General features: G+C 49.8%; 1 protein-coding gene and 1 long non-coding RNA gene across 2 annotated transcripts; one reads left to right on the top strand and one right to left on the bottom strand.

Annotated features, from left to right (window-relative positions):
• Window positions 1-476: 476 nt before the first annotated feature.
• On the top strand, window positions 477-11,206 carry CALM1 (calmodulin 1). The gene is made up of 6 exons (XM_025982575.2): window positions 477-778; window positions 3,519-3,549; window positions 4,475-4,618; window positions 6,714-6,820; window positions 7,241-7,376; window positions 7,559-11,206. Exons 1-6 carry the CDS (start codon window positions 776-778, stop codon window positions 7,585-7,587), a joined length of 450 nt encoding a protein of 149 aa, XP_025838360.1. The 5' UTR covers window positions 477-775; the 3' UTR covers window positions 7,588-11,206.
• Window positions 11,207-13,919: 2,713 nt separating this feature from the next.
• LOC140597346 (uncharacterized) lies at window positions 13,920-22,614 on the bottom strand. The gene is made up of 3 exons (XR_011999202.1): window positions 21,812-22,614; window positions 18,591-20,388; window positions 13,920-15,751 (listed from the first exon to the last, which is right to left on the bottom strand). It is a non-coding gene; the product is annotated as an uncharacterized lncRNA (long non-coding RNA).
• Between the last annotated feature and the right edge of the window lie 430 nt (window positions 22,615-23,044).

The following is a 23,044-nucleotide window of genomic DNA, read 5'->3' on the forward strand; positions in this document are numbered from 1 at the left end:
GCAAGGCCGGGAAGCGCGCAGGCAATTCCTCGGTCCCCAGCTCCCCGCGGCCGTCTCCTGCCCCGGGACCTCCGGGACTCCCCGAACGGAGGGCGGCTAGCTGGGGAGCCCCGGGGCGCCGGGCCTGGGGGACCCGGCTGCCCCAGGAGAAGGTGTAAGAGATGTGAGTTGGGGGGGGTGTCCCACAGGTGGAGGTGGGGCAGGGGTGGGAGGCGGACAGCTTCCCAATAAAGGGCCGCCCCCGGTCACGGCTGTGGAGGCTCTACGCCGCCGGCCGGCCCCGACGGGGGGTCTCCCGGGACCCCGCGCCCCCCCACCCGGCCTCTGCTCCGCCCCTGCAGGGCGCTCGCCGCCGCCGCCCCGGCCCCGCGCGTCCCGGGGCCCCCAGCCTGGGCCAGCGGCGGGCGCGGCGGGGCGGAGGGGGCGGGGCGCGGGGCGCGGGGGGCGGGGCGCGGCGGGCGGGGGCGGGGCCCCGCGGGCGAGGCCCGGCCCTCCCGGCGGCGCCCCGAGCGAGCGGGCCGCGGCCGCGGCGGAGGGATACGGAGCGCCGTATATATACCGCGGGGCGCAGGCTCGCGCTTCGGCAGTGGTGCTGGGAGGCTCGCGGGCGCGGCGCCGTTCCTCGCAGTCGGGCGGCGGCAGCGGCACAGGCTGAGCGCACCTCGCGCCGTCGCAGCGGCAGCGGCAGCAGCAGCGGAGGCAGCCCCGCGGTCACAGCCCCTGCGCTGGTGCAGCCACCCTCGCTCCCTCTGCGCTTCCTCCCTTCGCTCGCACCATGGTAGGTCGGGGTGGGGAGCGGCGGCGCAGCAGCTGCCTTGCCCGTGATTTCTTCCAGATATTTAGTTCAGCGCCCCCCCCTTGGACGGCGGTTTCCCCCCTTTTCCGGGTGTTATTACGCAGCAGCCGCGGTCCGGGAGGACGCACTTTGGATTTGCATCGCGCTTTCCTCGGCCAGGGCGTCTTAATCAGGTCCTGGCCCCTCTCGGAGCTGGACGCGGCCGTGCGCTGTCGGCGGGCCGGGGCTCCGGGGCCTTCCGCATCCTCCCCCTCCCCCAGCCCCGCACCGCTGCATCCAGCGCGCCGCACCCGGGCGTCCCGCAGCGCCGCGCCTGGGCCGGGGCCCCGGGGGGGCGGGGGAGCCGGGCGGGGCCGGGCCCGGGCCCTCGGTCCCCCTCCCCCCGCCTCCCCCCGCCGCCCCAGGCTCGGAGGCGGCGGGCCCGGCGGGCGGCGGAGAATGAATGGGCCCGCGCCGGCCCGTGGCGCACCTCGCTCCGGCCCCGGCGTGAGGGGCGCAGCCCGCGTCCGCCTCCTCCCCCACCGGCGGCCCCGGCTCCGCGGCTCAGCCGCCTCCCTCCCGGGGGGCGCGGCGCGGGCGTGGGCTGGGAAGGAAGGAGCCGGGGAAGGGTGGGGTGGGGGCAGGAAGGCGAGGGGTGGGGGGCGGAGAGGGCGGAAGCGGCGGGCCGGCCGCGCTGCGCCCGGGCGGGGCCCTGCGGTGTGGCCGGGGCGCGACCCCCGCGTCTGCACCCTGCAGCCCCCGCCCAGTGCGGCGGTGCCGGCGTGCGTGCTCCTCGGTGCACCGGGAGGCCCCTTCCCGCGGGAGGCGCTCGGCTCGCTCTAATTGGGGCGGGGGGGCGGGGGAGGAGGGAGCTGGCGCGCGGCTCGGTTTCCATTAGAGACGCAAAGTTTCTGCCCCGGGAGGAGGCGGCGGTGCGGCTCGCCGCCTGGGGGAGCAGAAGCGGGTGGGAGGCGCGGGGCGGGCTCGGCGGGAGTGGGAGCGCTGGGGGGTCCCGGCCGGGGAAGGGCGGTGCCCCCGCCCTCTGCGCCCCGCTGCGCCCGGGGCACGCACCCCCGCCCGGCCCTGGCCGCCTTGCGGTCCGCGGGGAGATGCCCTCCGCGTTTCCGCTTTCTCTGCAGCGTCTAGATTGCCAGATGCGCCTGTGCGCCCCGCTGGGTGTGTGCTCGGCCCCTTCCTCCGGGGCGGGCGGGGCTGACATCACCGCGGGCTCCTGGCTTGGCGGGATGGGGAGGTGGCTCCCGCCGGGCCCCAGCACCTCTGCGCTCCGGGCCTGAGCCACTTGGGGGCGGGGGCTTCTTGGTCGAGGAAGGCTGATGCTCTCGGAATCCGCCCCGACCGAGGATTCGGCGGTGAGGCGGGACCGTGGTCCCCGCCAGGGGGGCAGCTTCTGGCTCCAGGTGTGGCAGGGCTCCCCGTTGTACGAAGACAGGTGTTGTCCTGGCGTTACGTAAACCATCGTCTCCTTCGTGGGATATAAAGAGAACCGCCTTCCCGTGACTGGGGTAGAGAGGAAGGACGATCCGATTCTAATAAAAAAAAAATAAATAAGTTTTCCCTTAAATCCGTCTATTGGAACATCGCACCTCTTGGGCAAGTTTTTTTCATTTGAGAACGTAAACAGAAGGTGGTTAGCGTTCGGTGAGGACTTAGTGTGTGATCGGCTTCCTTAGGTGTCCTTCAGTGAAATAAAAAACACATACTAGCTCTCCTTGCAGGCTGGAGGCACGGGGCTTCGGTTCCGTGTTGCAGCGAACCGGACAATGCAAGTGTGAATTTCCTTCATGGCTGTCCCCACCCTCCAGTAAAGTGTGTTTATCATGAGCGGCTCTTATGTCATCCTGAAGATTGGTAGAGTAAATATTCTCCAGCAGAGTTAGTAGTTGCTCTTTTTCCAGAAAAGACAAGGTGCAGTCTCATAATTATTATGTACTTTTGTGTGTACATAACGTTTGCACTCGTAACCACTCACTTGTAGGGGTGGTTGCATTTTTTCCCCTGGTTTCTCTATCAAAGATAATTGGACTGAGGGCATCACCCATTATACATGGTAGGCTTTTAATAAATAACTGCCTAATTTAAATGGAAAGCACTTACTACACGGAAATGAAGTTGGTGGGGGTAACCCATTGCTGCGTATTTATTTTTTCCACTTAATTGTATCTGATAGAATAGATATGAAAGCCTGTTAATCCCACTCAATGCCATTATGTAACGCCTATTTGGAGATTTTGGAGCACTCGCAGCAATGCGCTAAAGGTGCGCTAAAAGCCTGCCCCTGGCCACGATCCTGGCTGTGGTGACAGCAGCGTCAGGCTGGGATCCTCGGGTGGAAGGGGGGGACTGCGGTGTCCCTGGCGCAGTAGGTGGCGCGCTTTCTCAGAGCTGGCCGCGGCATCCGATGTGGTGTGGCCTTTTGCCACTAGAGGTGCCATTTTTCAAATTATGAACTGACCCATCCTCGGTAGACCTCTGAGCACACAGCCACAGGCCCAGCAAAGAAAACCTGAAGTGAAATGTCACTTGTTTGTCACCCTTTGTTTTTTAAGATAGCACAAAGTGTTCCATTTGTTCTGATTGTTTTCATCTAATGGCTAACATTTGCAAATGGTTGGGTTTTTCTTTTTTTTTTTTTTGAAAAGTCAGTATCAAAAGTATTATTGGGAAAACTCTTGCTCTCAATCAACGCTTGCATTGAGTTATAACCTCTTCTTTCTTTATGTAGGCTGATCAGCTGACCGAAGAACAGATTGCTGGTAAGTTGATGACTTTAGGAAGTCCCAGTAGGCCAGAACTAGGCACCCACTCAGTTTGAGTGACTTCTCTGACCCTTCCCCGCCTATAATTTGATCAGTTTTCTAAGAACTTATTTAAATGGAAGCAATCAGCAGAAATATTTGGGTCAGGTGTTAATTCCTTGCCAGTGTTTACGAGGCAGTATGAAAGGGAGTGGAGCTAGGAATACTTGTTCACCCTGGAGTGTTTGACTTTGTGGTGGTCAAGGCTTTGCGTGTCATGAGATTGCGCTGAGCCTGCTACTCAGAAATGCAGTGTAGAATTCTTGTGCCACAGGTGTTTTAGTAATTCACCATGAAGGTTTGTGCTTTCTATTGGAAAATAAATGGGAATGGGTGAAAATGAGGGTTGGGACTACAATAATAATAATTAAGGGAGTTAGTTTAGATTCTAGCTTTTGGTATTCCTTAGAGGACTTTTTTGAGGGGATTTCTCTTTAGGAAACCAGGGATACCTTTGAAATGCCATAAGTCCCATATGGAGAGGACACGCTGGTTACCTGGGAATAGGTTTCTAGTAACCCCTGTGAAATGAGTTCAGAGGGCTATAGAAATTTAACAGGAAGGGACTTTAAGGGAACACGTGGACCAATCTTCACTTGTCAGAGCAGACTAATTTGAGTATGTTGGCTTAGTTTTCTTTAAAAATATGAAGATACTGTGTTTTTATGGAATCGGTTACCAGGAGCAGTGTTTGCTTTATGGACTGCTGAATGAAGGTCTGTCCAATGGGACTATTGTGGTCTTTATTTCAGTAGATAAAGACCAGGCAGTTTCTGATAATGTGCAGACTTGGATGGTTTGCTTTGGCAAGCCCAAGGGAAGTGTGTGCTGTGGCTGGGTTGGGTAAAGATGTTCATTCTAAAGGGTAAACTTTTGTTTTCAGAGTTCAAGGAAGCTTTCTCCCTATTTGACAAAGATGGCGATGGCACCATCACAACAAAGGAACTTGGAACTGTCATGAGGTCACTGGGTCAGAACCCAACAGAAGCCGAATTGCAGGATATGATCAACGAGGTGGATGCTGACGGTGAGGGTTTAGACCTATGAATGAGTGCCAGTGTTGTGTAATTCAAGTTCAGACATGTCACAAGATTGTCTTTCAGGTCCCCAGAGCAAAGCAAATGCGCAGCGATCCTTTCGGTGGTTGCCTTACAGCCGTTGACAATGAAAATAGAAGATTATGGGCCTGCCTTTGGCTGTGCTCACTGTCTAGAACATTTCCTGGATCAGATCGCTGTATTGTTCTTTTCTACTTGCCATGACCTACAGCTCAATCTTTTATCAACTGGCCAATGAGTCTGCGCTGAGTACTTTGGGGAAGTAAAAAATAGCCATAGACCTTATAAAAAAGCTTACTGTCTCCAAGCGGAGTGGGAAGTGAAGTGGGAGAGGAGCACTCTTAAGCATTAATATAGAATTGAGTACAGTGTGAACTGTAGACCTGTTTATTGAAGAGAATTTTGAGGATCGTGTGAAGCTTAGTGGTGGCGTGTTTGATGACTGCAGGAAGTAGATTTATAGAACAGAAGAGGAGGATGAATACAACTGTAGAGCAAGAAGGAACAAGCAATACCCCTGTAACAGTGGGTCTCCCAATTGGTTACCGATTCCAGTGAACAGTAGACCTTTTATTGTTCACATCTCAGCAGTTTTGGAGCATTCCCCTCTCTAAAAAGACCATGTCTTTTTGGAAACCATGTACTTTGTAACGTTGTAGAACATGGTAAACTTTTAAAAAACGAGTGAAGAATAAACAGTTGGGACCTAGACTGTTTTCTAGATGATTGGTTTGATAGCCATTTGAACGATTACAGTCTTGTAAATTGATAAAGTAGAGTTAAATTTGTCTGGTCACATACATTTCGAAGCAGGGGTTTGAGTGAGCTGTTTAACACGTGGCTTCAGCCCATCCAAGCTATTTTGAAAAGAGTTTTCATCCATATTAACGTTTTGGCAAAGAGGTAGTTCATAATTCTGTCTTGGGGGACTGCTAAGATGATTGGCCATCTGGGAACATGGGGTGGCCACCTCCCATTTTATGTGAACCCTGGGAAACTGTGCTTAAGGCCTGGCAAAGTGTATAGGCTCTAAGATTGTATGAACAAGGAGGGAGAAATTGTCTCAGGCTCCAGAATCTAGTATTTACAAAGAATAAATGTACTGCCTGAGGATGTCTTGTCTGCATGGCCGTGAGATAGCACCTCAAATAATTTGTGTTACGTGAATATCATAAATGCTTTAAAATTTTGAAGGCCAAAAGATTTCTAATTACTACTTTGATTTTAAGGTACTGGTGAAAATAAGTAACTTAACCTAAGGCTTTTTTTCTTTTAACTTAATTTTGTTTTTGTTTAAGTCAAGTTACTCTGTTAAACTGGTGGCTTGTCTTTGGGGGGGGGGCGGTGCTCACCTAATTCTTAGTGTTAAGAGGGGAAGTTGTTTGGGGGTACTGGCCATACAACAGACTATTCTGACAGTTTCCTAAGTGGTCATGGTCGACTTATGAAAACACTTCCCAGCCTTGCCCTTACTGGGAAACAAAGATCTTGATTTTGGAAACAAAAGTGATTAGATGACTTATCATGTGACCAAGAAATGCTTTCTGGAGAAGACTTTGTGATCCTTTATTGTCTGTGGCATAACAAAGTCTGTTTTTCCCCCTTCCGTAATCCTTGTCTTCTGTAAAAACATTTTGTTATACTGGCTGGCCAGTTCTGGGCCTCGACCAGCATCACTAGCCAGGGCAGAGGTAGGTCCAAGTGCTCACCTGCGCTTGTTTGGGTGGGGGGGGGGCAGGAAGGAATGGAAGGGTGCCGTGTGCTTTTTCCTCTGGAGTTGCACAACTGCCTTAAGTGGTCACAAACCTACACGTGCGGTGTCCTTTGCATCAAGAAGGGCTGGCCGGCACCCTGATTTACTAGTTTGAATCCCATGAATCATGTGAAATCACGCTGCAAAGTATTTGAACAGTTTAGACTAACAAGTGGTGTAACCTAATAAGATAACTTATTGATTTGCCCAGGTGAGTCTTAACCATTTTATAAGGTGCTTTTAAGAGGACGACTGCCGAGTAGCATTACCGAAGCACTTATTTTACATGAGCTTTTGTCTTTTAATTTGAGGTAATGGCACCATTGACTTCCCGGAATTTTTGACTATGATGGCTAGAAAAATGAAAGATACAGACAGTGAAGAAGAAATTCGCGAGGCATTCCGAGTCTTTGACAAGGTAATCTTGGGTCTGTGTTGGAGACGGCACTTACACATATGGCTGTTTGGCTACTGCTTCTAACACACTTTGAACACTTAAGTACAATTGCCGGGGCCTCTACGATCTCACTTCCAAATGTGCCCACTCGTTACGGCAGCCTCACTGGGTCTGAGGGTAAGCATTGTTAGTAGTGGGGAGGTCTGAACCGAGATTTCTTGATTGCTGCGCTCCATCTGTTAGCTCTAGCCAAGCCCTCACCTTTTTGGTGCACACCGGGTGCACGTATGTAGTGGGTAGGGGTGGGAGCCGGAGCTGGGCCAGCTGTCACCGTGTGCAGAGTTGGCAGTGCTGCCCGAGGGCACGCATAAGTCACAGAGCTGCTTGCCCGTTCAGAAACACTGCCCACCACTCCCAGTGACACTTGCTTGACATTCACAGGATGGCAACGGTTACATCAGTGCGGCAGAACTACGTCATGTCATGACAAACTTAGGAGAAAAACTAACAGACGAAGAAGTAGATGAAATGATCAGAGAAGCAGATATTGATGGAGATGGGCAAGTCAACTATGAAGGTAAAAAGCACTACGCCTCTTTAGCTTCGTTTTTAATAGTCTTCCTTTTGGTGTCTATGAACAAGTTAACTGCTTCACCAGACACTGATCTACATTTATTTTCTTGATGCAGAGTAGAGATGTTGTGTTCATTAAAGCTGCTTTTGAAGATAACCGAAAGTTATGATTGTTTGTCTTTTCAGAATTCGTACAGATGATGACTGCAAAATGAAGGCCTACTTTCAACTCCTTTCCCCCCTTCTAGAAGAATCAAATTGAATCTTTTACTTACCTCTTGCAAAAAAAAAAAAAAAAAAAGTTCATTTACTCATTCTGTTTCTATATAGCAAAACTGAATGTCAAAAGTACCTTCTGTCCACACACACAAAATCTGCATGTATTGGGTGGTGGTCCTGTCCCCTAAAGATCAAGCTACACATCAGTTTTACGATATAAATACTTGTACTACCTTAATGATAAGGAAGCACTTAGTGGACTCCTTGCAGTTCCATTTGCTCATGATTAATACACTGTTTGGGCTGGCCAGTTTTTCATGCATGCAGCTTGACAATTGAGCACAGTCAGGCATTTGTATTAAAAACGAAAAATGAAAAAACAAATCTAAAACGTACTCAACTGGGTTCTAGTTCAATTTGTTAGTAGAAATTGTCATAGCTGGTTTACTGAAAACATTTAAAATTGGTTTACCTCAGGATGCTGTGCAGAAAAATGGGTGAAGGATAAACTGTCTAAATGTAGCCCCACTTAGGACGGCCCTCCCATACTTCCATGTGCCCCTTCCCCCCACCCATGGTGACAATGACACACATCCTGGTGGCATGCGTGTGTTGGTTTAGCGTTGTCTGCGTTGTACTAGAACGAAAATGGCTGTCAGGCTTGTCACCATTCACACAGAAATTAAAAAAAAAAAAAAAAAAAAGAAAAAAAAAACATTTTACCAAGGGAGCATCTTTGGACTCTCTGTTTTTAAAACCTCCTGAACCATGACTTGGAGCCAGCAGATTAGGCTGTGGCTGTGGACTTCAGCACAACCATCAACATTGCTGATCAAGAAATTACAATTTACGTCCATTCCAAGTTGTAAATGCTAGTCTTTTTTTTTTTTTTTTCCAATAAAAAGACCATTAACTTAAAGTGGTGTTAAATGCTTTGTAAAGCTGAGATCTAAACGGGGACAAGGCAATGGAGGAGAGGTCAGGACCTTTTAAATGCCCACCGCCCAGCACTGGGCTTCTCACACTCCCACCCTCCCCTCCCTGATACCCCAGCACCAACCTCTGAGCCTGAGACCTTGCCTAAAACCAGAGATGGCAGTTTGCTTCATCCTATCAATGGACATGTAGGTCTACTTGTATTTTCACTGGGGGAGGGGGGCGGGGGGCAGGGAGTGAACCCTGGTAACTTAATGACTATTCAGGCAGTGGCGCTCTTATTGAAGGAAAAAAAAAACCCACTTTTTCTCAAGCATGTACTTAGGGGTTCTTCTCAATCGTGCTGCTGATTACCTGTTTTATGTAACTACTTGAGACCATCTGTGCAAGAGACATGATTTAGTGTGTCTGTCTGTAATTCAATCCTCGCTGTGTGGTAGAAGCAGTAGTCCCTTCTAAGCCAGTCTTGATGCCTAAAGACACTACCGGTCACCTTTGATTCATGATTTTTAATTTATGATTTTACTTTTCCTCAGCCTCCTTTTCAATTTTTTTTCCCTAAAGTTGACTTGACTTTGCTTCCCTGCCTCCCCCCACCCCCAAGTAGAACTAACTCTAGCCCCCCAGCTTGAAAGTCAAACTCCAGCCTAGAGGGGGTTTTGTGTCTCATAAACCTGTAACCAAAACAGATACTGGTACTGGTTTTTGCAGTGGGATTGGTGTGCTTTTTTTTTTTTTTTTTTAAAAAAAAAACCCTTTAAAGAATATTGCATTTAGTGCAGAACTCTTTCTGAAATGAAGGCTGGATGTGCATTTTTCAGGGTGTTAACTGGTTGTATCTCACCAGTGAGGAGAGTTGGGTTTTGAGTGTTTTCTGTGGGAGGTTTTAATTTGCCAGGGAACAGCGGCAGGCTGCTAGCGAGGCAGCGACAAGCTCTTGGCAGCCAAATGGGTGCATTCAGGGCTGATTTATAGAGACCCTTGGCTTCTCCCTCTCCTACTCCCTGTCTTTCTGGCATTTTGCAGCTTGTTAGATTTCCTGCCAGAGGGATGGGTCAGAGCAGTGGAGAGGAGCCCGCCCATCTACTTTTGCTGTTGGTCCTTAGACTGGGTGGTTATAGAAGAGGAGACCCAGAGCTAGAGGTGACTTCCATAACTCCCCGAATCTGGAAGGAACACCTGAGAACACCTTGGTTGGTCAGGTGAGACAGGGAGGACCTAGGGCTCCTGGATGTTTCTTACAGGGAGCCCAAGTCCTGACCCATCTCAGGCCTATGTCCTGATGGCTTCTTGGTCATTTCAAAGAGGGTTGGGGGTAATTGAACTTGTTTTTAACACTTTGCCTTCTGTCTTAACTCTTTCGTCAAGTCTTTTTCTAGAAGCTAGGTGGGCTCCATTTCAGTGGTCCCACAACCCTTCCTAAAAGACTGCTTTTGAAACCAGATTCTTCCATGGCCAGCATCCTGTATGGGAAGCAAAGCCTTTCCCCCAGGGAGTGTCGAGTCCCAGCTTGGTGCAGAGGGGCAGCCCCATCCTCTGCAGCCTTTTCCCTCTGGCTTCAGGGAAGACCAGCCCAGGTGGGGTGTTTGCAGACTGCATGAGTTTGTGAGAGGACAGAGCTGGGTGTTGGGTCCATACCCTTAAAAGTTGGTTAGCACCTCCCTGTAAACTCTTGCCCCTTACTTCTAACTGCTCTATAAATATATACATATATTTATATATATAAAGTGACTAGTTTAACTGGCATCCCGCTTGAGCCTGAGACTTGCCATAAGAAACTGCTGAGTACTTGGCAAACACTTTCATAGTTTTGTTCTCCATCTGTTGGGGGTAGGTGTTGAGCAAGGCAAATGCATCTCAACGTTTCAGATGGGCTTTTGACGCACTGTTGCCAAGGAAGGCTTTTTCTGATTTTTAGACAAATGAATTTTTGCACACTTTAATTGGTGTCTTTCGGCAATTTAAACACATGGAAAATTAGCTACTGTACATATTTTTATATTCTCTTTATAAAATGCATGTCTGACTGTACCTGTAACCTGTGTTGTGACGAGAGCGGCCGTCCAGTAGGCCTCCCACGTGCTGCTGCGGCCCGTCAAGAGCAGCAGCATATGATTAGCCCCTCAGCATACTGGGAACTTCCTCCTAAACCAAGAATGTAAATTTGGTCAAAAGTCTGCTCTTTGTTCATTCAATTATTTTAAACATTTGAATTAATTATTGTATATCCGAAACACATGATCCTTTTTGGCAGTGACGAAGATTCCACGAATGTGTCTTACTAACCTATCCCCTACAGCTGGCAGTTAGTATTTTTCCTTTCTTTTTCCCAATCCCTCGAAGTTGTCCTATAGGAGACAGAAACCCTTTGCTGTCTGTATCCCTTGGAGTAAGAAGGTAGCGGCCTGGGTGGAGTGTGTGTTCTTTCTCCAGCTCTCCTAACGTTCCTGAGCACGTCTGTAGCAAGGATGGCGCTAGTTCCGATGCAGAAGCTACCCTTTACCGTGGCGATTCGAAAAAGGAGATGTACTTGAACGTTTCTGTAAATCTTGAGATAAACTGTTTGGAGATTTAACCACCTCTCTGATGGGGGACCAACTCTATGGAAATTGTAAATAAGTTTTATTTATAAACCTGGCACTGTATCCAATAAACATTTCTGCAGCCTTTCATCTCTAACTGTGAACTGTGTAGGTTTGTAGCTCGTGTAGCCCTGCCCTCCGTCCCCTCCGCTTGACGGGAACGAGGTCCACCTGCGCTCAGGTGTCATCCCCCAACCCCCCAGGCTCTGGGACAGCAGGTGAGCACGAGGGGCCCGGGACACTGCGGACACGTCCCCACGGCAGCTTGCTCTAGTTTTCCGTTCAGGCGTCAAGAGCTGATGTTGGAACATGACCTCGAGGCCTCCTATCCGGGCTGGCTTTACTCGAACACGCGCGCTGTAGGAAGATTCATTGCCCTTTGACCTCGGCGTTAACCCCCAGTTTCTTTAGGGATCGCGTGAAGAACTACACTGTAAAAACTGGACAGGAGTTTTAAATGACCTAAGCGCGTGTCTCCTGGCCATCATGTCTAGAGCGAGCAGGGCAGCCTGGGAAACGGGATGGGACTCAGCTTTACAACCTGGGAGCTGAAACCTTCCCCTTAATAGGTCCTGTCCCAGACCCTGATCCTAGACAAAGTGCCCCAGCAGGAAAGGCCACCTCTGTTTCCAGAAGGATCTTTTTTTGCAGGCTGCCTTGCCTGTTTCCTTCTACGCAGAAGCAGCCAGACGGCCGAAAAGAAGGGGAAAGATGACAGAGCTGCTGCTTTGGTTGGAAGGCCCATTTCAGGGAGCATTTGGCTCCTCTTGTATACAGGAGCTGCAGTAAAGGTTGTGACCCTGCGGCGGGTACGGAGCCTTCTGCCCTGACACTGTCTCAGCCTGGCTCTGTTGGTTTCGTCCCTCTGCAGCTATGGGTGGGCGCTTTGCTTCTCTGGGGCCTCAGTTTCCTCCTCAGTTAAAAATAAGACTTTTGAACCTACTGGCTTTCTGGGATTCTGACCAAGCCAGCTTGACATTACTTGTTTAAATTGAAATTGCAGCCTGGGTGCCTGGGCAGCTTGGCTGGTGGAGCATCTGCCTTCTGCTGGGATTGTGACCCCGGGGTCCTGAGTTCGAGCCCTGGGTCAGGCTCCCTGCTCAGCAAGGAGTCTGCTTCTCCCTCTCCCTCTGTGCCTCCTGCTCCTGCTCCCTCCTGCTCCCTCTCATGCTTTCTCAGGCTCCCTCTCAAATAAATGAGAAAGAAAATCTTAAAAAAAAAAAAAAGTGCGGCCTAAAGGGTGGGAGGCAAAATAATGTGGGTGTGCTATATGCTTTGAGGTGACAAATGGGATTTTTAAAGTGTTAGCAGCTCCGTGTTGGGGGTGGAGTGGAGGGTAAGCTTTGCTGTTAGACTGTGATGTAATATTGGAACGTGGGTCAGAGAACTGATCATTAAGTGACTTCCATCCTCCTCCCAGGACGGAAATAGGAAGCTCCCACTCTGCCTGCGAGAGATCCAGTCCAAGTGGCAACGTCATCTGGATTTGCAACGGCTTTGGTTCAGGAAACACACACACACACACACACACACACACACACATACACACACACTTCCGATTTGAGCTGAACTTCCCTGGGCAGTGGGGGCTGGAGCACCCAATGACTCAGGATGCCTTAGAAGGAAATAAAACTTGAAAGTTTTTTATAGCTTGGAGCTTCTCTCCCACTGCCCTCAACCCTCTGCCAGGGAGCGGGAGGAGTTAGCTCACACTCCAGAACCCCACCAGGGAGAGCAGAGGGGGGCAGAGGAGCCGGATGGCTTTCCTGCCTCTCCCATTGACAATCCCTGAACATGAGCTTAAAAAGAAAAACAGCTTTCCTCATAAGAATTACGTTCCTCCTGTGTGCTGGCAACCTTTGGAGTGAGTGGGTATTTACACACTCAGGTAGTATTTGAAATGTCTCCTCTCAAAGTTTCGTTTTCACGTTTACAAAGACAAAGGGGAAGAATCTGGAGGTACTTCCATTAGTAAGACAATTTCTTAAAGTTTGTCGTATCCTCTTTGTATCCTGGCTGCATGTAAACATGGACAGTTTGCTTTTATTTTTTTAATTTATTATTTTATTTTATTTTATTTATTTTTTTGACAGTTTGCTTTTAGACTAATGTCCTTCCCCTTGTTGGGCTGTAGTCTGCCCTTCAAGTTGGGACTTTCTTGTTTAGTTACTCTTTTATAGTAAAAGATTCCCACCGCCCTCCCTCTCCCCAGATTGGTACCAGAGGCAAGATTTGAGATGATAGATTATAAAAAGAAAATAGAAAATAAGTGAAAAAATAATACTTCGGTTAAAAGGACTAGATCAGGGGCGCCTGGGTGGCTGAGGCAGTTCAGTCAGGAAGTCTGATTCTTGATCTCAGGGTTGTGAGTTCAAGCCCTGCATTGGGCTCCATGCTGGGGGTGGAGCCTGTTTTTTTTTTTTTTTTTTTTCTTAAAAGGACTAGATCATTGTAGGTCAAACTCTCAGTGCAAATATCCATATCTGGTGATTCTCAAATTTTGGGGAATACTTCCCATGATAAGAAGCTTGCCCACTCCCATTTTTTCAGAAGTATGTTTCTGTATAAAATCTGATATCAAACGACCCCACTACCCTGTAAAACAGTTAACTCTTAGTATTTCCTTCCAGAATTTTTTCTTACCCCATAGATGCAGAGATATAATTGACAAAATTGGGATCTGTAGGTATAAAACTAAGCACATCATTCTTTATTATATACAATTACATGTTGTGTATATTATATACACATATAATCTTTTTGTTCCTTATGCTTTCTTCTTGAGATACAATTAATATAACATAAAATTCACCCTTAAAAAAAAAGATTTTATTTATTTATTCATGAGAGACACAGAGAGAGACAGGGTCCCTATGGGGAGCCTGAAGTGGGTCTCGATCCCAGAACCCTGGGATCACGACCTGAGCCACAGGCAGATGCTCAACCAGAGCCACCCAGGATTCCCAAAATTCACTCTTTTAATAATGGTTTTTAATACATTTACAAGATTGTGTGGCCATCAGTATCAAATTTTAGAGCTTTTTCATCAACCCAAAAAGTACCCGTAAGCAGTCACTTCCCATTCTCCCTTTCCCCTAACCCTGGCAACCATGAATCCACTTTATGCATCTATGGATTTACCTATTCTGGACATTTCATATAAATGGAATAATATTCATAATTTTTTCTCCTTTTTCTTTTTTTTCCTACTGGACATTCCTCCAGATAAATTCTCGGATGTAATTTTTAGGAGCTGGCTATATGAATATGGCATGCTTTCATTAACCAATCCCTTAATGAAGGCCATTTGGCACATCCCTCTTTGAACAGTTCTAAGTGTGAGAACATTTTTAGTGGGTTGACCTCTTCCTTTTAGCTTCTACTCATTGGTTCTGAGCCAGCCTGATAGAGTTAACAGGGGACATCTAATCTTGTTTCCACACTGCAGGACTTTGGTCTTGTCCACGTCCACAACTACCCCTCCTTAAATCTTCAGGCTTAATATTTGCTTCTAGGTTGTTGTTGTTGTCGTCGTTTTTTTTTTTTTTAAACTACTCTAAAAAAAAAAATCAACAAAATATAGTGAAAGTTACCAGGTTCTGTATTCAAAGGGATTTCTGCATTCAAATCTTGCTTTCCCAAGTGGTGCAACTTGGCAGGTGACAACTCTGTGCTTGGGTGTCCTCAGGGTGCTTGTAAGAGTGAATGAGATTATGGAAATCCTCTAGCAGGGTACTAGCACGTGTGAGGTGCTTAAACACTGTCTTCTGTGTGGTGTGAACTCTGTTACCACAGGAGAAAATGAGGCCAGGTTTGCAGTTTTCCTTCATTTGATCCAGCTCATGTTGGCTCTTGGGAATTGCCACTTCCTCTCTTTGTTAAAAGCACACAAACCTTCTGCGTAGGCCTCAATTCCTCATCCCTTTGGAAATCCTGATGAGAGTTGCCAGTGTCTAGTCTCCTGGGATCTGCTTGCCAGAGCTCATGGGCAGGCCTACTGGACCCTCAGCGAGGCCAGGCCAACAAGGTGCTGTCAACATTCTCTCCTGATGTGCCCACATGGGAAGGTCTGTAGCATCTTTGGGCACTTGCAGGCTGGGTATTCTCTGGAGAATGACGGAGGCCCCATTTTTGTTAAAGTTCAATCTTAATGGAGGCAGTTGACCACATGTGGGAGAGGTCAGTGGTTAAGCCCTCTTTGTTCTCTGGAAACATCTCATCACCTTCCATCCCTGGCAGAGGCCTGCCTCTTCCTGCCTCTTCTCTTCTGGGACCCCCGTGGTTCTATCGGCATTCTAACTAGTCCTTGAAAAATGCTCACAGCCCCCTTCTGTCTAGTATGGTTGGACCTGGCCCAAACTTGTCTAACACCGTTGAAACTAAAGCCACCTGGTCACATCCTCTTCCCAGGAGACCCGGCCAGGTCTCTTCCCTGCCAAACTCCATCTTCACCTGGAACATGTCATATGATGTGCCTGGGCTCCCAAGACCTGATTCCAACTCCAGGTCAGAGACAACCTCCCCGAACCCCGGAAGGAGGCAATGACCCAATAGTCGGCTAAATCTTAAGCAAGCTCATCTTTTTTGAAGGATTCTGGAAGGAAATGCAGGTCTGGATGCAGCTGTTCAAACAGGGCATATCCTAAAAAAAAACAAAACAAAACAAAACAGGGCATATCCTTTAATGCAGCCTTGCACGTAACTGCTTGGCCTTCCCATTCAGGATGCTACCTGTAATCAGGAAGGAATTCAGAACATGATTTTTCTGCTGCTTCTTCCTGGAGAGCCAGCTGATTAAGGGAAAGAGTGAGAGGGCTGTATTCCAATTATTTGTTCTCAGGTTTGATGTCTACAATGTCTAGAGTTCAATCTCTACTTTTGAGGAGCTTCTGCAGGCTTTTTGAAGAGATGTTAGTAACTACAACTGCCAAACAGCATACTGATGAATAACACATACCAACTTGAATGCATAAGAAACTGATGCAGACCTAGTGTAACAACTTAGAAAACAAAAATCGACAAGAATATCACAGAGATTTTAATATTCTTCTTCTAGTAATTAAGAAATCAAGCAGACAATAGTATACTTGAACTGCACAATTCTCATGTTTGGCCTTGTGTATATGTAGACATTTTATCCAGCAATTAGGGATTTCAGATTACAAATACTAATTAGTTCTTAATAATATTAATAAATTAATAAACCATTATAGTTTTATCATGTATATTATAAATACAAATATATAAATAATGAATAGTACTAACAAGAAAATAAAGAAGATCTTAGAGAATTAAGATTGATTAGACATTAGGTCACAAAATAAATCTCAACACACATTAAAAAATATTTCATATTGACCATGTTATCTCGTAACAATGCAATGGATGAAAAATAATTTAAAAAACACAACTTTAAAAATACCTATTTGTTTTGAAAATTAATGCCTATTTCTAATAATGTATGGGTCTAGAAAGAAGTAATGAAAATCTAAAAAATGTTTAGGACTGAAAACAAAATGCTATATTTCAAAACTGTAGGGCACAGCTTAGAAATGTATAGCATTAAAATAATTATGATAGAAAGGAAAGAAAGCCAAAGATAAATAAGGTAAATATCCAACTTAAGTTAGAAAAAGAATAGAATAAGCCCAAAGACAGCATAAGGTAAGTATCAAAGATAACCCCAGGTCCAAAATACAAAACAAAACACAAAACAAAGGTACTGAAAAGAAGATCAAAAAGAAAGACAAGTAGGCTCTTTGAAAAGATTATTAGAAATGGTATGGCCGTTTGTAGAAAATGAAAAATATAATTACCATATGGATCTAGCAATCCCACTCCTGGGTATATACCCCGAAGATTTGAAAGCAGGGACTCCAACAGATACTTGTACACTCACGTCCATAGCAGCATTGTTGACAATAGCTAACGGGTGGAAGCAGCCCAAGCATCCATCAGTGGGTGAGTGGATAAAATGTGGTATATATCCAGACAATGGAATATTATTCAGTCTTAAAAAGGAAGGAAGTGCTGACCTATGCTAAAACATAAATTAACCTTGAAGACATTGGCTAAGTAAAAAAAAGCCACACGCAAAAGGACAAATATGACATGACGCCACTTACATGAGGCCCCTAGAGTAACCCAATTCATCGAGAAGGTGGAATTTCTAGGTGGATGCCAGAGGGCCTCGGACGGGGAATCCTCATTGAATAAGTTTCAGTTTTGCAAAATAAAAAAGTTTTTGGAGACGGATGGGGGGATGGTTGCAAAGCCATGTGAATGTACTTAATGCCACTGAACTGTACCCTGAAAGGTTGTTAAAATGGTAACTCTATGTTATGTATGTTTTGCCACAATTTTTGTTGTTGTTGTTTAGATGTTATTTATTTATTCATGAGACACACAGAGGGAGGCAGAGACACAGGCAGAGGGAGAAACAGGCTCCCTGTGGGGAGCCTGATGTGGGACTCGATCCCAGGACCCCAGGATCATGACCTGAGCCAAAGGCAGATACTTACCCAACTGAGCCACCCGGGTGCCCCGAGATACAAACCCTCTTACAACCACACACATACATGCAGGGCAACCATCAAGATGCTGACTCTGTAGGGCCCTCCTTTCCCTCCACCAACTAGAACACTCTCCTTTGCTGGAGCAGGGTTGAGAATTAATCCTTCAGTTGGAGGCCCAGGGAGCCAGGGAGAAACTGAGGCAACAAGAAGTCACCTGGGGGTATTTGAGTCAGTGGGTTTTTTTGAGTGTTATTCTTTTCTTTTCTTTCTTTTCTTTTCTTTTCTCTTTTTTTCTTTTCTTTTCTTTTCTTTCTTTTCTTTTCTTTTTTTTCTTTTCTTTCTTTTCTTTTCTCTTTTCTTTTTTTTCTTTTCTTTCTTTCTTTTTTCCTTTCCTTTCCTTTCCTTTCCTTTCCTTTCCTTTCCTTTCCTTTCCTTTCCTTTCCTTTCCTTTCTTTCCTTTCCTTTTTCTTCTTTTTTTAACCAGCAGGTAAGGATGTTTTGAAGCGTTTTAGGACTGTTAAGGCCATGATGGTACCTAGCAGTTGTGCCTCAGACGAACGTCAGTGCCGCCCCACTGTGAGGACTGGCTCATCCACGGGTGCACGTCTCACACCCACGCGTGCACCCTGCCCAACACCAGACTTCCTGACCTCCTGCTGTTAGTTTTCCTCGAATGAGGCCAGAGGCGGACTGAGTCAGACGGCACAATGCCAGCCTGCTGGTATTTCTCTCGGCTCTGGCCTGAGAGGCTTCAGGGAAAAACCCACTCACATCCTGAACTCTCACCTGCCCTGGGGGCGCCTGCAGCCTCCCTGGCCTGGGTGTCGTGGCAAGTGGCCGCAGTTCCGCCCTGCCCTTCCCTCTGCCAGACACGTTCACAGGGAGAAAAACCCACTCCACACAGGGTTTCCCCAGAGTCCTCCCTGGAAAGAAGCCCGAGGGATGGGCTGAGGCTGGTTTTCCTACCTTCTGGAGCTGGGATAACTCTGGGATTACTGGTCCCGGCTCTTTGCTCACCAGGTGAAGAATTCGGTCCCCAATGTTGGAGGAGAACCAACCAAAGTCACACGTGGAGAAGGTGGTGAGACGAGGGCAGAACCCAGGCCGTCAGATGGCCCAGCTGTCACCTTGTGCCCCAGGAACTCACAGATGATGGTTCCCTGCCTAGTTACCTCCTGGGCAGGGGTCCCTCAGGCAAGATGGCCTGACCAGCCTGCTTTCTCCCTGAGCCCTGCCCCGCCACCAGCATGCAGGACTTCCCATCCTGTGGCCTGCCTTCCAGCTTCCGGTGGCTAGGGTGTCCCCTGACTGGTCAGATGACAAACATACTGAAGCCCTGTAAGGAAGCCCCGGGCAGGGAGTGTGTGGCCTTAGCCTGGTTAGAACTCACCGCTCCCACTCCCGCTCCCAGTGCCCACCCAGGGCCCACCCAGCACCCACCCAGGGCCCCAGGCTGAGCCCGCGGAGGCCGCGCAGGGCCAGGCTCCCAGCAGGCGCTGGTGAGCACGGGTGGAAGGAGATAGAAAAGAGGCCGTGGCTGCGCCCAGAGTGGAGGGCCCCCGAGCCCAGGAGCCCAGGAGGGCGGGCGGCAGGGCAGCTGGGCAGGGCAGTGCTCCCTGGGGAGGCCTGGGTCCCTTGGGCGCCGGGCACCCACCCTGCTCGGGGCAGCGGCCACGCTCGCTCAGGATGAGCCGGGTGGTGGCCACAGATGCAGTGAGGCCTGGGGACTGGGGCGTCCCGGTGCTGACCCAGGGGACACAGCCCCCCAAGCGTCCGGAAGGGTTTGCGGGGCACAGTCAGGGAGCCTGTCGTCCGGTGCCCCGTCCCCACGGCATGAACGGCCCTTGCCGGAGCTTCTGGTTGGGGGCAGTGGAGGGGGCAGCAGATGGGGCAGCTCGGGGACCAAGTGCGGGGCTGCGGGTCAGCAGGGGCTGTGTCCCAGGGCCCGGGAGGCTGGTCGGAGGGGACGTGGCTGCTCCCGGGGGCTCCCCGAGTCCAGCCCCAGGACCATCCTGCCTCCCAGGTTTCCTTAACCCTGTGGGCACCTGTGAATAGTCCCAATCCCTGTTTGAGGGGCCCTCTGTGTCCTGCGGGAACCCTGGCTGGGTTCACCCCGGTGTCAAATCCACCAGTCGACAAGCCCCGGTCTGGAAGATGAAGGCAAAGCAGAAATGGCAGTAACAGGGACCCTGGGGCCTCAGGCTGGGACGTGGCGAGCAAGAAGCAGGTTCACCCCCAGGACAGGCTCCACTGGGCAGCCAGACTTCTGAGCACAGCCGCTGCCCAGGCTCTTTTGGGGGCTCTGGGGACTGAGCCCAGGGTCACAGCGAAGGTGACTGTCCTCGTTCCCAGGACGGAGACCCCAAGATAGCCCTGCTCAAGCCCAGGCAGTGGTGGTGGTGGTGGTGATGGGGAGGGGTGCATCTCAGCAGGCAGACAGGCTCCCTGGAGGTGGGGCTATGAAGGCCCAGGCAGGCTAGTGCCTCAGTCTCCACCCCCACTGCCATGCCTGCTGCACCCCACGGGGACTGACCTGGGCTTCCAGCATGCCTGAGAGAATAGACGGAGCCCTGGAGATGCGTGGGAAGGGAGTGGGGTCAACAGGAGCGCTTGTTCTGGCTCCAGCCTTCCTCCTCATTGGTGACCGAATCCCAGGGGGGCGGCTCCTTGCCACTGGGGCTGCAGCTTGCCCCCTCCCACGCCTGGACTCTGGGACTTTGATCCAAATCTACTTGAGAAGCTCCCGAGAGCTGCCTTGGCTTCTCTGGAAAATTGGAGAGAACAAAGCAGCAAACTTACCAGTTACCATGGAAACCATCCAAAATTTAAAAGACTAAAAAAAAAAAAAAACCCACACCAGTTTAATATCTCAAAAACCCTTTTGTTGGTTCCCCCCCCTCTTTTAAAAACATGCACTCACATACAAATCCCACTGTACCGCATTAGTCTGATGAGACGGGACTGGGACGAGAAAAGGATTCAGGATCTTAGGGGGCCATGTGACATGTAGAGTCCTCAGAATTAGTTTTAGGGGTTTAAATTAAAACACGAATAAACATTTGAAATGCAAAAGATCTAAATCCTCAGTCTCCACTGCAGATGAAAAAAAAAAGGTAAAAGCTCTTTGCTGGATTAAAAGGGAGAGAAGATGTGAGGGTGGGGGAGGGGGTGGCTGATGGGGCCCATTGGCCTCTGGTGTCCCCCTGGGTGGGTTGGGGGGGGAAGGTCAGGGGCTCCTGCTTCCTCCTGGGCCCGGCAGTCATTAGAGCTCAACTGGGCCCACCTGCCCCCGTGGCAGGGCCTGGGAAGCGAGGACCCGGCACAAGGCATCCCTGGGATTGTGTGGGGTTGGTGTGGGTGAGTGGGGACTGAGCTAACTTTGTGTTTTGTGGAGGCCACTGAGCCACTGCCTAAATCCTGGAATCACTGCCACGAGTACAGGTCTTGTCTCCCAGTGTGTCACCCTGGCCAGAGGGACGCTGCCCTGCTGGGTCCCTTGCTATGTAGTTCCCCACTGCTGGCAGGATGAGGGTGTGGGGCATGCCTGCTACCCTCTCCTGGGAACACGGTGGCCACAGGTAGCCACTAGCCTTGGGTCTTAGGCATTCCCAGTGCTGGGGAGACACCTGCCTGCCATAGGGACAGGTTGGAGGGCTGGCAAGTGGCATATACTTAGATGCCAGCTTCTAGTTCCGAGACAGAGACTCTCATCTTCCCCTGTGGACTAGAACCTGGCACCATAAATGTGCCGGACGCTATCTCCAGCCCACGAAGGGGGAAAACCCACTGGGAGACAGGAGCCAACCTTGAGGAGAGCAGCACTGAGTCCAGGCGAGCCTGGATTAAGCTTTACCTGATGCCCATTCCCCCCACCCCGGCCCCTCAACATTTCAGTTGTATCAACTGGTACATTCCCGTTTGTGCTTAAGCTAGTTTTGAGTCGGTTTTTCCCGTCATCAGCTCCTAAAAAAAGTTCTAGTTGATACAGACTCTCAACCCCTCATCCTGGCATTAAGGCTCCTTGACATCTGTTTCTCTCCTCTTCTTTCCTCACCCCCCACACTCACTGCTCTGCACTCCTCCACTCAGCACACGGAGCCAGTGGGCCCCTTCCAAGGCATGGCAGGCGCTCCCCCCTGCGGGCTGCTCCCAGCACTCCCCCTACCTGGAGAGCCCGCCCTACTTACCTAAGTACTATGGATGTAGCGCTCGGACGGCATCGACATCGAGGTACAGGATCGAAGTCCTTAGCACCATCGAAAGAGGACTTAGACACATAGGCCGATTAGATTTCTGCTAATTGCTAAGTACTATTCGCCTACATATCTGCTTAACTTCCAAGGCCTCTTCCAGGAAGTCTTCCTGGAGGCCTCCTCCCATGTGTTGCCCCAGCTGCCCGAAGTTTCTCCTCTGGGCTCCAGAAAATGCACCTGGCTCCCTCAGCTGGCCCATGAATTCCAAGTATCATCCGTTGGCTTCGTTTGGTAGCTTCCCAGAACCTATTGTTGTCCCACAGAACCAATCCAGCAAGGGCCTTGAGCCTATGGATGTCTGTCCCCGGCTGCAGCTGCGCCCTGTTCAGGAAGGAGACAGAATGATCATCGCCCACCCATGTCCTCCTTGGGTCTTCGCAACAGCCCTGTGAGGTAGGGGGTTTTGATCCGCTTTCAGAACGGGGCCTTGAGGCTCACAGCAGTTCAGTTGACGTGTCCATGGTCACACGTCCTTGAACTGGAGACCTGGGGCACCAAGCCCACCCACTGACCCCCACTGCTCATTCCTTGCACCCTGGTGGCACGGGCAATGTTCCTCCGTGGCGAATCCAGCAGCCCGCTCACCACGTGGGTGTGGATTCCAGATGCAGGCCGGCCCCATCCTGCCCACAGGAAATCCCGGGGGTTTTCCTGAAGGATCCGTGCCTCTCTAGGTGAACAGCCTAAATTCGTGGAAATGTTTCAGAAGGGCGCTTTTCCTCTGCTCGTTTCCATTTCCTTGAAAAACACAGACTGGGAGGTAAACAGTCTCTGTGGCTGCAAGTGAGCAGGGACAGATTTCCTTCTGTGTCCCCAGATCCGACCCTTCTGTTTCCTCTGCCCCACTGCTCCCCCACCCCCACAGGGAGGCCCAAGAGGGCCAAACTCCAAGGATGGAATGTGGCCCCCAGGGACAAGGCACAAGCATTCCAGATGCTTCTGTCTCCCCATCAGTCAGTGTACGTGGCCTCCTACCCTCCTGACTCTCTCCACAACCACCAGACCAGGCCCAATGCCCTTTGAGAAGCAAAGGTGGAAGGTTCCTGAAAGGAGGTGGGTGCTGTTAGGTTGAAAATGGAGGCTCGATCCTAACGAGAGAGATAATTCGTGGGCTTGAACTATCCTTTCGTCTTCCTTTCCATGAAATTTGCTCGTAAACAACACATT

Source organism: Vulpes vulpes, unplaced genomic scaffold, assembly GCF_048418805.1.
Source record: "Vulpes vulpes isolate BD-2025 unplaced genomic scaffold, VulVul3 u000000644, whole genome shotgun sequence".
NCBI classification, from domain to species: domain Eukaryota; kingdom Metazoa; phylum Chordata; class Mammalia; order Carnivora; family Canidae; genus Vulpes; species Vulpes vulpes.

What these genes read in the sequence shown, in the direction of transcription:
- CALM1 (XM_025982575.2), top strand. An exon ending in CATTCCGAGTCTTTGACAAG is followed by an intron (nt 6,821 to 7,240) that starts GTAATCTTGGGT and finishes TGACATTCACAG; the next exon opens with GATGGCAACGGTTACATCAG. An exon ending in TGGGCAAGTCAACTATGAAG is followed by an intron (nt 7,377 to 7,558) that starts GTAAAAAGCACT and finishes TTGTCTTTTCAG; the next exon opens with AATTCGTACAGATGATGACT.